This window comes from Amia ocellicauda, chromosome 1 (assembly GCF_036373705.1).
Source record: "Amia ocellicauda isolate fAmiCal2 chromosome 1, fAmiCal2.hap1, whole genome shotgun sequence".
NCBI classification, from domain to species: Eukaryota; Metazoa; Chordata; class Actinopteri; order Amiiformes; family Amiidae; genus Amia; species Amia ocellicauda.
Window position 1 is genome coordinate 20,602,667 of NC_089850.1, and position 14,329 is coordinate 20,616,995.

General features: G+C 43.4%; 1 protein-coding gene across 9 annotated transcripts in view; it reads left to right on the forward strand.

Moving 5' to 3' along the window:
- The window catches only part of rock2a (rho-associated, coiled-coil containing protein kinase 2a), a 54,773-nt gene that overhangs the window by 14,613 nt on the left and 25,831 nt on the right, over nt 1–14,329 (forward strand). For all 9 annotated transcript variants that reach the window (XM_066698288.1, XM_066698254.1, XM_066698261.1 and 6 more), the window contains exons 2-5: nt 8,131–8,212; nt 8,959–9,059; nt 10,278–10,415; nt 13,091–13,351. In XM_066698288.1, coding sequence (XP_066554385.1) covers nt 8,131–8,212; nt 8,959–9,059; nt 10,278–10,415; nt 13,091–13,351 — 582 coding nt within the window. The remainder of the gene's footprint in view (nt 1–8,130; nt 8,213–8,958; nt 9,060–10,277; nt 10,416–13,090; nt 13,352–14,329) is intronic.

The following is a 14,329-nucleotide window of genomic DNA, read 5'->3' on the forward strand; positions in this document are numbered from 1 at the left end:
CTCTCCTCTCTCTTGAGAACTTTTATATTAGTGATAATAGATCTGTATCATTGTAAGAACCGTGAGCAAGTGCTTTTAGGTTGGAGCAGGACTTGCACAGAGAACAACAGATACTGTACAAGAGCTTTCCATTCAGCTTTTCCCTTCACAATACCCCAGTATCAGTGAATACATGTTGTGGTTTGGTTTCAGTACTTGTTTTTTCAATATTCAGTGCATCTCTAATCAAATTCTGTCATTCGCAATGAATGCTGTAACCAGGTGAATTAAGTCATTGGTCCTTCTGGCGATTGGTGAACTAGTGACTCTAAATAGATTAATCAAATGGAGCAAATGCCAATGGAATTAGTGGGTGGAGCAATGCAGCACTAATGCTGAACTTCCTTGCTGGGGCACGCTGAAGTTATGGTCTCTGTCAGTGAAAGAGGAAGCAAGCTTTGATGGCTCAGCTTCATTACTGTGGCAGGCATGTCCCGAGAAAGAAATGCAGAAGTGAAAAACCTTTTCAGTATATTTATGTAATGTGTTTAATTGCTTTTTTTCCCTGTTTTATTGGCTTCTGATAGAGTAGGTAGCTCAAAAACCACACCTCTTGTAAGCTGCATTGTGAAAGTGTGGTGAAGTAGCGAGCTGTCCTTGAGTGGGTGGGGGGGCTGCCCGGTCTATTCGTGTGCTCGGGGATCAGGGGAGCATGCTGCCCAGCTATTTCAGGGTGAACTATTTTTTCCACACAGGAGTTCAGCGCACGGTCAGATCGTTTACAATTGCAACGATGGAACAGTTGATAATCCCCTCAATGCCAGTCCTGTGTGGGGCCCCATTTGTATAGCATGGTGTCCAGCAGAGATGCACAAGCCTTGCCAACATAACACTGTTCAGTTGCCGTCCTCTCCAATCGCAGAATCCATGTATTCTGCATCATTTTTATTCTTATGGTTTCTTTTTAATGTAGAAGCACCGTAAGTCTGATTAAATCCACAGCTTTCCCTTTTCGAGATCTATTCCCAGCTGGTTAAACTCAGTTATTTTTAGGATCCAAAACCAAAGAATTCCCATAACTTGTTCCCTGTTGCCATAGCAGTCAAGTCATCAAACACAACCTATTGTTTTCTTGTGCAGAACAAGACTGGTTTTGGTAATAGTGGGCATCGCAGTTCACCTCTGTCCAATCAGAGGCAGCACTGTTGGCTGGACAGGAGAGGCTGCAGGGCACTCCAGTTACGAAAGGGCTATACGTAGGAACAGGAAGTGTCAATCCAACAACATATTTATTCTTGACGTTTATATAAAATTAAAATGTATAAACTCAGCAGCTGTTGTGTGGGCGCGAGTGGTGTTTTTAACATGCAGAGCTTACTTACCCCTAAAGTCTCTGGCTTTTCAAAGATGGGGGAGGCGTGTCGTGCGTCTTTGCAGTCTGTGCAGTCAGTTGTTTGGTGGAGGGTGCTGTGTAAGGGGCTGAAGGGTGGCACTCAAGGTGTCAGTGTTGCACCTGATCTCTCAAGGTGAATGAATCCAGTGAATGAAGAAGATGATGATGTAGGGCCACTGCAAGATGGATTGATAGATTGGGGCTTTTTGCCAGCACTGTGACTGAGAAGATGAGTAGGTCATGAGAAGGGTGTCTCTTATTGTGTAATAGATCTTGTGAAGTTTCTGGCTGCACAAACTGCAGAACATGATGTCTCGTATACAACAAGAGACTTTATAATTATTATAAATTGCTGTCATAAAGATTAGACACACCAATATCTTTACAGTCTTTACATATTTACAATCAGTGTCCCTTTATCTCTGCCTAAAATGTTTTGATCCAGGATCTGCCTAAAATGAACGACAGCAGCCAATCTGTGTTGCATTTTCATTGCTGGTTAAACATAACAAAACTGTATTAATTATAACCAAATGTACATCCTGTGAAACTGGCACCACTAGCATGTGTGTCCTGAAACGTTTTTGGTAGCTGAAGAATTTTTTAACACTGATAATTCTCAGCACAGATGACATTTTTACACAAGATAAGAGGTATAGGAATGTTTGGAAATGCTGCTCTGTGATTGGCTGGTTTCTCATGTGATTTATAATTACTATAATAATCAAACTGACCCCGCTTTTTGGCAAACCCTTTGCCAGATTTATGAAATTGGGTCCTTTTCTTTTTGATACCTGACGGTATGATTTAGTGGTTGTTGGATGTCTGGATCATCACAATTGTGGGGGGATGGTGGGTGGGTGAACACAAACATTTTCCAGTCCATAACACGTGACTCGCAGCAGCGGTGAAACCTTCCTCCATCCACTTCCCCCGAGTTACATCTGTAGTTGGAGAGCAGTGCACAATAATTATAGGATGGGAGGAGAATCCCACAGAGCTCGGTCTGCCTGGATTAACACTCCCAGCACTGTGGTGCGCACAGCTGCCAGCACACGCACTCGTGTCCACACACTGGTGTTCAGCGCACACTTGCCATTCTCACCTCGACACGCACACGGCTCCAAACTCAACAGTTGGTTTTGACTAGTATATTCAGTATATTAAACGGACTTGTGTTTATTTATTGCAAAATAACTTTATTTCTGCAAAATTGCATTTTGGGTGGATTTGCATTGATCAACCCCTGCAGTGCTTCATCGACTGCATTGTTCATCACAGGAACCACAAAGGAATGTAGCGTCTGAATAGACAGCAGCATGACAGCTTGCTTTCCGTTTCTTTCTCGTTTCTAGTGAGGGCGATCCAGTGTAGTTTCCCGTGTTGTCCAGTGCAGTGTCGTTTCCTCAGGACAGATCGGGCAGTCTGCAGCAGTTCTGTCTTCCTGTGCACCCAGACATGGAAATGCTGCTGTTCAAGCCTTGCTCACATTCTTGGCGTGTTGTGCTTGGCGCTACATGTGCAGAAATTCATGACTCTGATTTTCATGGGAAGTTATTCACATTTCATTTTTATGTATTTTTAAACCTTTTCTCTGCTTTGCCCTGGCTGCTCCACATTTATAGTACAGGGAGGGTTTTTAAAAACAAACCTAAAACTCTGTGCTGCATGTAGTGGCCATTGTTGTTATTGATGTAGTTCCACATGGAAAAATTGTGATTTGCATTTGTTTTCTCAGATAAGCAGTGAACAATATCCTGTAGATTGAAATGTGTGCATATTTTAAAAGAAACAACACTCAACAACAATAATGTACATTATTATGCCTAATATTATGATTTCTGTTATCATTATTTTTATTAGTGTCCTGCTACCTGGATCATGAGCTGTTTTCTGGGCAGAAGTCCAGTCTATGGCATGTCGTGAAATAGTTTGTCCTGACCCTGATTGTTGTGGATTATGCAGTCGATGCTGTCCTTGATCTCTGGTGGGCTGAACACGTTGGGCCCCTTAATATCAGTGGCGTCCTCTATTTATGAGATATTAATAGAGCCATGTTTCAGTATCCACAGCTTCCTCTGCGGTGCCTGCATTGAGGTCGAAGGCTGAACAATGCCAAGACCTCAGACCTCAGACTCCATGTCTATCGCTGGAGCTGCAATTCCACAAGAGTCAGGCTGAGGTTGAAGGTTGCTGCTCATAGCGGTGGTTGACCAATGTGCGGACAGGCAGAATGTCGTCTTGAAGCACGTCCTTCTAGTGATCGTACGCCTGGCCGCTTTCAGATCTGTGCCTGCTGTCTGTCCAAGAATGAGTTGAACGCAGCTGAGGTTTTTCTCAGTGAGTGAGTGACATCTAGATGAACCCTTCTTGCCCTCTGAGTGTGCAGTTTTTTTTTTTCCCAGAAAGGCTAATAAGAAGGTAAGGGAAAAAAAGAAAAAGAAAAGGGAAGTTTAGCCACAGCAAAGTACACAAGGAGGAAATGAAAATGTGTTTCATACCCCTCGTAAATTGAGGTGTTTCCCTGTGGATGGGAATGTCCATCCATGAGGATGGGTGCAGGACGGGGAAAAGTTCAAGGTTGTTCTGTTTAATACTCAGATCAGCGTGCTGGACCCCCGCTTGTGTGGTCTTGCTTAACACTTGTGTTTGTGAGCGGTTCAGTTTCATCCAGGCTGTGTGTATTGTGGAATAAGAGGGTTTAATCAGTAATGTTAGAAAACAAAGCAAAACAAGCCTGCATATCTCCCTGCAAGATCACAAATGTGCTCTTCATTCAGAATAAATGCATGGAAAGGAAAGGTGCCCCTCCAGGTGCTACTGAAGTGGCACTATAATGCTTTACACTCCCCAGTGTGTGGGTCCATCTGCCCAGCTGCCTCTGAAACACACTGGCTGGTGCTCTGGGGAATGCACGGTCAGGGCTGCAAGAATGAAGAGTATTTTGGAGGGCAGGAGGTCAAGCACATTGTAGCCGCCACCCATCTGAAATCCTCCTGCCCTGTCTCGCCTGTGCAGCTGAGCAGAGCTAGGCTGACTCATAGTTGCAGGCTAGAGAGAGGGAGGGCGGGAGTGAGACACTGAGAGTGGGAGAGACATGGAGAGAGGGAGGGAGTCTGACAGAGGTTCTCGCTCTCTGGGAGCTGTGCATGCTGTGGTCTTGTCTGTCGTCTGTAGGGCTGTCTCCTCTGGAGGACGAGGAGTAGTAGGTGGTATCTGTATTTGAGTGAGTCGGGGAGCCCAGAGGCCTAGCAATGTGCTAAAAGCCCCCAGCATTGAGCAACTGTTGACTTGTGGGAGAGACAAAGTTGATAGTGCGCTCCGTTGGTGGTTTTCTCTGACCTCCCCTCCCCCTCCAGACATGATCGCTGGAATGCCCCAGCCAAGCACTTTAACCCAGCTATCTCTCCTGGGCATTATATAGTCATTAAATAGCCTGGCAGATTGAGGGGCACCGGGGGGGAGGTGTTTAGGGCAGCAGTACTTCACCTCTTAAGGGCAGGGGCTGTTACTCTCGGGACCCTGCCCCCCTGATACTGGCCACTCATTCCTCTCCCGAACTTGCTGCCCACACCCAAGGCACTGGCATGGCTGGCCTGAAACGGCAGGCGAGTAAGAGAGCAAGGGGAGTTACAGAGCTCTCTACGTCACACCACCAATCCTGGGAAAAACTGCAGTACAGCCTAGCGTAGTTCATTACAGCACAATATAGTTTAGTGCAGTACCATACAGTCTAATGTAGTTCAGTATGTATGTATGTATGTATGTATTTATTTATTTATTTTTGTATTTCTTATCAGACGCACTTACCCAGGGGAGTAAAGCTTGGGTAAGTGAGCTGCTGCCGGGTATCGGGCCCAGCAGCTTCACCACAGAGGAATGCGTGTGTGGAATGGGTGTTCAGACCCTGGTGACTTCCTGTTGTTTTTTGCGAGGGGGTGGATGGGCGTGGGTGGTATTTTTAGGAAGAATCTAGTGCCGTTATGGGACGTTGCAATGCAGCAGCCAGTGCAAACAAAAGGATTTATAAAAGGATAGGTCTGAGCAGGAGAGCGTGCCGGGCTACTATTCCTTCACTGAGCCTTGCTGTAACCATTTAACAAGCCCACTGATGTTTTTTTTGGGGATGAGATGTACAAAGCAATAACACCACATAGAAGCTCAGAGGAAATGACCAGCAAACTCACTGCAAGAACCGTGTTTCCGTACTGAAATTACGTTATCTTTCAAGTCCTAGTCTGGATGTGTCATTTCCTGTATTGTAGTTGCCAGTGACACAGTTCAACATTTTCTCCTTAAATAGTAGGTTTGGTGCAGTGGGAATCTTTGGAGGGAAAGTGGCCGTGGTCTTGCTTCCAGGTCATCACTGTCCCTTTGTTAGGGAGAGGTTTCTTGGTGTAGAAGCACAGTGTGAATGGCACAGTTGCTCTGAAATAAATTTTAATTAACATGAATTGACTCCTTTGAGATTCAGGTCTAAGATTACTATAGTGTCTCTGAAGGTTTCAATCCATCTTTTTTTCTAGTTATCTTCTTTTTCTGAGAATTATTAAAAGAATAAAAAAGTTGTTTGAATAATTGTGTGACTGTTTTGCTTAGCCACTCAAGTGGCATTTCATCATCATTTGCAAAATATTCTTGCTACATATATTTTATTTTAACCTTCGTCTCTTTAATGTGTCATGAAATAAAATAGTGCAGAACTGGCACTTCCTGTATATTGACAGCTTGTGAGATTGATCCTGTGGAAATGTATTGTTTTCTTACCCAGCTGTGGTAGATCAGTGATATTTCTTCTGTGGATGACGGTACCCTTCATTAGCTAAATGCATATATATGTATATGTCTAGCTTTTATATACACACACTCTATTTTCCGATGTAATACATTCTAACACAGCCGTAAACTAATGCTGTACTTCTGTATCTATCTCAGATGCAGCACTTTGTCTCTCTCTCCATTTCACTCCAGTGTGCTGTAGACCAACTCCTCAGACCAGTGCAATTCTGTCTGTGTGCTGGCTCTCTCTGGTGAAGCACTATGGTTTATGGCACGCACTCTGTTTCACCATGTTCTGTTTGTGTGTATGCAAAACTTCCACCTGGACAAGATAAGCCAGCAGTATAAAATTGGCACTGTGTTTATACCCCACTACAACCTTCACATGCACGGAGGACACTTCCTGTTAAGGGAATAGTTTAAATGTGGTGGTTAGCAAAAGCTTCCTTCCTCTTAGAAATGGAGAGTATTTCACCGCTTCTGTTCATACCCTTGCCTGTGGTGCTCTGTTTGCGATTTAGGTTAAGCAGTCTAAAATATGATATGATATTAATAATAGTAATCAAAACAGTCTAAAGTGTCATTTAATTATGATCGTGTGTGTGTGTTATATACCGTGTGTTCCCGGTTTTTATTTATTTTTTATTTTTCCTTTCACTGGAAAAGTAATCTATTTTTCAAATGTATGTATTTCTGGTTGGAATGTAATGATCGACTTGCTTAAATGATTCACACAAAGAGATGTGGTTATTTGGGGGTGATTAACTGTGCTGGATCTCAAACCACACTAGTGATTTGGGAATCTTAATTCTTCCGCATGTTTTCCGTTTCAACCCATACGGAAACGAACTGAAAAATTGTCTGTCCTTGTGTGCTGTCCCGGTGCTGGCGCTATTGATCAGGCCATTACCGACACTGCATAAGCCACTGTCCATCTGTGCTATATATATATAGCTGGCGTTACATTAGTTTTAATGCATCTTAAATGCGGGTGCCTTATCCCAGGGATTTTATATAGAACAATTATCCGGTCAAGGACTGAAGGACAGCAGCTCCCGTCTAAAAACAGTCCATATTCACCGATGTCTCAAAAATGATATTTTAGAGAAAAGTGAACATCACAATGCCTACGCGTTTCGACTTCTCTTCCTCAGAGCACATGGACACACAGTATGATTTACTGTCACACCAGTAACAGTGATCACGCAGCACATGCGCAGTAAAGGTCCAGATTCAGGCAGATTGAGCACAGCCGGGTCTATAGCGGCGCATTAACATCTGCTGGACAGACGTTTCTCCTGTGACTGTCGCGTCTCGATTCTACTGACCGGTACAGCACGATGTTAATACAAAATAGTTATAATAATAATACAACTGTTGAACCACTTCACCATCATACTAAAAACATATACTTTCTGTATGTGTTTGCATTGCTTTCCAATTTATTAAAATGCAAACAAACGTTTATTAATTTTATACAAATGATATCAGTCTAAATTAGCGGGGGTGGGGGTGCCTTCAGATCGAGTTCAGCCCGACGACGAGAGCGGGTGGACCGTGTGCGCTTGCGCATTAAAGCGTCTCTTGGTTGTGTTATTGTGTGTCGGGTCTCATGTCCGTCTGTGTTGCTGATGCTCATTTCTTGCCGCATCCGACACGTGTGGAAGAACCGGGGAGAACGCAAAGCGTCCTAATGACGAAAAATACTGCCGTAAAGATTGCAATTTGCGACACCACGATATGAACGATAGAGCATAGTATGAAACGATAGACGTTTTTCTATCGTCATACGATATATATCGTCATATCGCACAGCCCTAATTTGAGCAGAACCGAACTCCCTGTAATTTTACTTTTTCTCTTTTCATTATTTTACTTTTTGTTAAATTCGGATGGATATTGTACATGGTTTGTTTTCTGTACGATGTTTGGCACATTGCAAAACAACTGATTTCTGTGCTTTTTGTGTTGTCTTTCAGGATTCCATCAATGCCTTGGTTCTGGATTTGGACTACCCTGCTCTGAGGAAAAACAAAAATGTAGAAACCTTTCTAAATCGATGTGAGTATCATCTAAACTAAAGCAGCACAGCCTGTCTGTGGAAGTGCAGGTGTATTTCAGATCACAAACCGCCCTGCATCATGTATTCAATGTCTTTCCTTTGCAGTACAGCATTTTTTTGTCAAACTGTTCAGAAATTCTAGGAAGGCTCTTAAAATCTACTTTCCAATTCGGTTTTATTGTACAGTAGAACTACACAAATACAACACTTTTTTTTTTGTGTTACAAAATCCTGACTTTAAAAGGAGCATTTTAAATACTTTATAGCTTCAAATAAATATTTAAAAGAACGATATGTAAATGACTTGGTTGCAGTATTACAAACGTGTGCTTTCAGTTATGTTGTGTATGTGGAGCTTCCTTGCCAAAAATAACAATGATCGCATCGGAGTTGCAATGTTTCGCTGTTAGTTTTAAAAATAATTCTTAAATGGAGCTTAATATTATTAATAAGTCTGATCACATTATCAGAGCATTGTAGCCCAAAAAAGCATCCCAGTCTTTCATAACAATACTAAATACCAAAACAAAACAAGAAACCTACAATGATAAAAATAAGATGCTTATAATAGGACAAAATTCCCATTTTCCCTGTTTAATAGGCTATGAGGAGTCACACTTGCTCATGAACCAGAATTACACATTTCAAAAACCCATATGTTTAATATATTTTTCAATATGTTGAATAACGTGTGGGGGCCGCCACTCTGCTGTGCCTGTAACTGTGTTGTGGCTCTGTCGTGCAGATGAGAAGGTGATGGGGAAGGTGCGCGACCTGCAGATGAAGCTGGAGGATTTCGACCGAGTCAAGGTGATCGGAAGAGGGGCCTTTGGAGAGGTGCAGCTGGTAAGTGGTCTACTCCCCCTCATCCTCGTTTGTATCCATTTATACAGCGGGGCATTTTTCTGGAGCAATCTAAGTGAAGCACCTTACTCAAGGGTACAACAGCACTGCCCCACCAGGGATTTGACCCCCACAACCATCCAGTTATGAGTCCAGAGCCCTAACCACTACTCCACAGTGCTGCCTCTCAGCGCTGCTGGGGAGGAATATGCCAGCTGCAGGGTATGGCATTCACACTGTGCCATGGCAGGGTACTGCCTCGTACCTGCCCCGTCTGCAGGGATCCTGTCCGGCCACATTGCTGCGGTCCTGGTCTGTGGAACATCACAGAACCTGTCTTGCAGAATGTCTGTCATGTTCCCTTCTGTCATTTTTTAATGGCTTGGTGGAACTAGGGTTAGGCTTGAAACGGTGTCTACAATGTGAAAATCAGATTTAGTTTATTATTTTTGTATTGATTTATGGCAGTTGATAACGGTCGTACCATTTAAGAGTAAAGTGGGGTTATGTTATGTTGTTAGGCTTCCTTTTCATTGTTTCAGACACACCCAGTACCACGCTCTGCTGCACTTAATAGAAATGTGTATTTTGGAATGAAAAAAAAACAAACAATTGTGGTTTGTAGTGCAGGATGTGCTTTTTGTTTGTTAATCAGTTCAGTCAATCAAAAATAGCTGTCCGTTGCTGTCACCTTTATAAACTTAGAGGGAGGTGAGCCAGGTTTAGAGTATAAATCTTTTCATTTCACTTGCTCTAGGTGTGGTGCATTTTCTCATTCTCTACCATATATCACATGGGAGTGCGTCTGCCCAGAATGCATCGACCTCCTTGCAAGTCTTCCCTTTCGCTTATGAAACCATTACACGCGCCCCAACTGTGGCCAATATGATCTGAACATGATTCTGCATGCCGGGGTGTGTCAGGACTAGCTGAGGTCTCCCTGCAACATGTTAAAATCTTTTTTTATGATTTGTGTTTATTTGAGACATGTAGCATCCCAGCCTGTGGCCAACCACACACGATAAGTTTCCTTGTCGCTTTCTTAAGTTTAAGCATGTTGCACAAACTACTGCAATGCGCTGAAGCCAGAACGCTTCCTGCGGGGAAACGCTTCTGTTTAATATGCGAGATATTCAGTACTAAAGGTGCTAAATGCATCTGCTCCTTGGCCTGTTACTCTAGTTGCTGTTAATGTTGAATCACCTCTGCTCTCTGTCCTAGGTGCGGCACAAAGCATCGCAGAAGGTGTATGCAATGAAGCTCCTGAGTAAATTTGAAATGATCAAGCGCTCTGATTCAGCCTTCTTCTGGGAGGAGAGGGACATCATGGCCTTCGCTGACAGCCCCTGGGTTGTCCAGGTAAGAATTCTGGTTCTGGAATGGCATCGCTTCTACAGAAGCTTTGGAACGCAGTGGTTTGAAAGCCTATCTGAGGCAGGAGGTCAGAAGCACATTCCTATCACTGACTGTGCTGTGAACTAGGACTGCAGCTATCGTTTAATATGACAATCGATTATTCTGTACATAATACGATTGATTATTCGAATAATCACAACAACAAAAACTTTGTTTTATTATCACTGCGTTCTTATGGGGTCCTGGTGCCAACATGGCATCTTATTCTCGAGTTCGCAGAATATAGGGCTCTGATTGCCCTGAGGAGGACTAGACATTTTACATTACACTTAACCACTTCAACTCGAGACAAAAAATGGGTACCAGGTACCAGATGTAGAAAACAATTATAATAATGATTTAAATGCCTGAAATTGATTTAAAATGTAAATATATGATGAATGAAATCCCCCCCATGTTTTTCATTACCCCTTTATGCTCCTGTGTACTGCAGAAAACAATGCAAATGCATTTGTTTACAATATTATACTTTATAATAAATAACGACCGTTTGTAATAAAAACAATAAACACACTAAAATAAAAATAAAAATATTAAACAATACACTGGAACACTAATAATACGAAATACACTGGAACTCGTATAAAAATAATAAACAATACACTAAAACGCTGTAATAAACAATGAACAGTAATTATCAATTAAAACTAAATCTCTATCAAAACCTGTGCCATCAGCGGCTTGTTCTGTGCAATGTCTTGAAATGTTCAATACAATAAGCTTGGAAGGATGGGCTAGAAATGCGCTACTGGGCTCCGCCCGGCATTGTGATGGATCTGGTTGCTGCAATCGCTGCTTCATTGCCTTGTATTCAGCACTGTTTTCTGAACGTATCTCACTACAGCACTGTATAGCTCTTGCTAAAAACTAAATAAACTACAACTAAACAAGTCCATCTAATAATAAAATAAATCTGTATTTATATACTTGTAAAAGGTGAATGAATTGCCGCAATAGACGGAAGACTTCGAGATGAACACAGGTACATGGAGGCTGTAATCTACATGAGATTGGATAAAAACATGTAATGATCGCCTTCCCCGGCTTTCAATTCACATTCTGCAGTATCGTCAATGGCTTTCGGAATGACATTAAACTACATGGTACTGAAGGTTTCCATTTGACGTGGGTGAAATACATCATGGTATTGAAGTGGTTGTTCAGTCCTGTTTTCCTCCATAGTGCCCAGAGTCTATGTTTCAAAAGTCTGTATCTACAATTTTACGTAGAATTTGACATGCCTGAAACATAATCATAATCCATGTGTCTTCCATCGCAGCACACGTATGTGCAATATCCCACGTCTACAGCATCACGTAAAAATGACTTTACACGTAAACCAGAGTTTCCCAGCTTAAATCAATTCATTCGTTCAATGCTGCGACTATCGGTGCACAAGCATTGGCGAAAAAACAATTGATATTAACTGGGAAATTCTGGTGTGCTTATATTCAACAGTTACCTTTTAAGGTATTCTTTACATTTATTCTTTATGTGCGCCACGATTGAAGACAGGTGTAGGATTACGTGCATTTTTAGGAATGTCATATTCAGTGTCTAATTTTGGATATAGAGTTTTACATAGATTAGCATGAGAGAAAAGCTTACATTGCAGGAAAGAGTAAATGGAATACTTTCATCTGCGCAATTTCATAATTAACACCACAGTTGCGCTATTACTAGCAGCATTGCCAAAACTTAGCATGCGTTTCGTTTCTCAAGCTTGTTGGATGTGCTCTTTTGGAAAGCTAATTCTGATTCACACAGTCCACAAAGCACAGTGCGGTTATCATTCTCTCTCTTATAGATACTCCCACAGTTTTGATGCTTTCACCCGAGTTTTGTTTCGTGTGGTCTCTGGCTGCGACGTGCAGGTTCAGACATTTTCTCAGTGAGGTACACATGTGGATGACAAAACAAGTACTGCCACCTACTGCTGTTTAGAATGAAACCATTGTTCTCAGACAGAGCTAGGAATACGGGCCAAGGATATTGTGTGAAATGGCTCAGATCAAGGATATTAATAAGAACGGTTAAGATACAGGCAATGTAGCAAAATGACTATTTGACGGCTGAAATAGAAGTCAACGTATTTTACTAGTCGACTAAGTAGACTAATCGTTGCAGCCCTACTGTGAACACTGTTGGATTGTCCCCAGTCTTACCAATTTGTGTGGAATCAATAGGTCTGACTAGCACTTGGGTGAAGAAGCTGTTTTTCTTGCACACTCCTGGTGGAAGCAAGGAGACGAACAAAGCCTTGAACTTCCTGATTTGTAAAAACTCCCCAGTGGCGAAAGAAAAGCATGATGTCTGTGATTGTTGTTGATAAAACAAAGCTCTGTGTCCGGACGGTCCTTCCCCTGGTCCTGGAGAGCCACACGCCCTCAGTCTTCACAGGACACCCTCAAGTCATCACTACCCTTCACCGAACAGGCACCTGTACATACTTCATTAACCCATAACAAACACATCTGCCCAGTTGCAATAAGCATAGGAGGTGCTGAGATGTAAACCTTACTTCTAAATGCGGTGTGTCTCCCGTACCAGGCTGGGCTCTGTCTCTCTCCAGCCTGGAAAACCTTTAACACCCTACTGCCATCTGTCTCCCCTCCCAGCTGTGCTGCGCTTTCCAGGACGACCGGCACCTGTACATGGTGATGGAGTACATGCCCGGTGGCGACCTGGTCAACCTCACCAGTAACTACGACATGCCTGAGAAGTGGGCCAAGTTCTACACTGCTGAGGTAGTGCTGGCCCTGGATGCCATCCACTCAATGGGCTTCATCCACCGGGACGTCAAGCCTGACAACATGCTGCTGGACCGGCTCGGCCACCTCAAACTCGCCGACTTCGGCACCTGTATGAAGATGGACACAGTAAGTGGCCGGTCCCAGGGGCCTTTTCAATTCCTTTTTTGGGGAAAGTACACATTGGGCTATTGTCAAAGGAAGGACATGTTTCCCAACAGATGTTTATGCACAAAAAACATGACACATGATTTAACTGCACAAAAATGGAGACGAGAGGCAGAGTCTCTGGCGAGCGCAGGCCTGGCTCAGCCGGTCACGCTCGCTGGGGATAAACACAGGCACTTTTGCCCTCCGTTTATTGATGGCTGTTTTTGCTGCAGCTCAAGTTAACGGTGCCGATAGCGTGATCCCAGATTGCCTGTGATTCCTATTGGGCTCAAATCCAGCTCAGCAGTGCCATTATTTACAGAAGGCTCTGGCACGGCACTTTTAGCAACTGCGCTCTGTGAGGATCTTTGGTCTTCAATTGACTTTTGTATTTAATTGCTCTATTCTTACCACTCTTGAAATATGTAGTTACTTGTTGAATCTAATCAAATTGTTTACCGTCGTAATGTAGAAATTGTAAGTAATTTGTATGTCGGGGAGAGAGAGAGAGACAGAAAGACGGTCGGGGAGAGAGAGAGAGACAGAAAGACGGTCGGGGAGAGAGAGAGAGACAGAAAGACGGTCGGGGAGAGAGAGAGCCAGAAAGACGGTCGGAGGGAGAGAGAGACTGAGGGACGGAGAGAGAGAGAGAGAGAGAGAGACAGAGAGAGACTAAGGGACGGAGAGAGAGAGAGAGAGAGACTGAGGGATGGAGAGAGACAGGGACGAAGAGAGAGACTGAGGGACGGAGAGAGACTGAGGCGTACGGAGAGAGACAGAAAGACGGTCGGAGAGAGAGAGAGAGAGAGAGACTGAGGGACGGAGAGAGAGAGACTGAGGGACGGAGAGAGAGAGACTGAGGGACGGAGAGAGAGAGACTGAGGGACGGAGAGAGAGAGACTGAGGGACGGAGAGAGAGAGTGAGGGACGGAGAGAGACAGGGACGAAGAGAGAGAC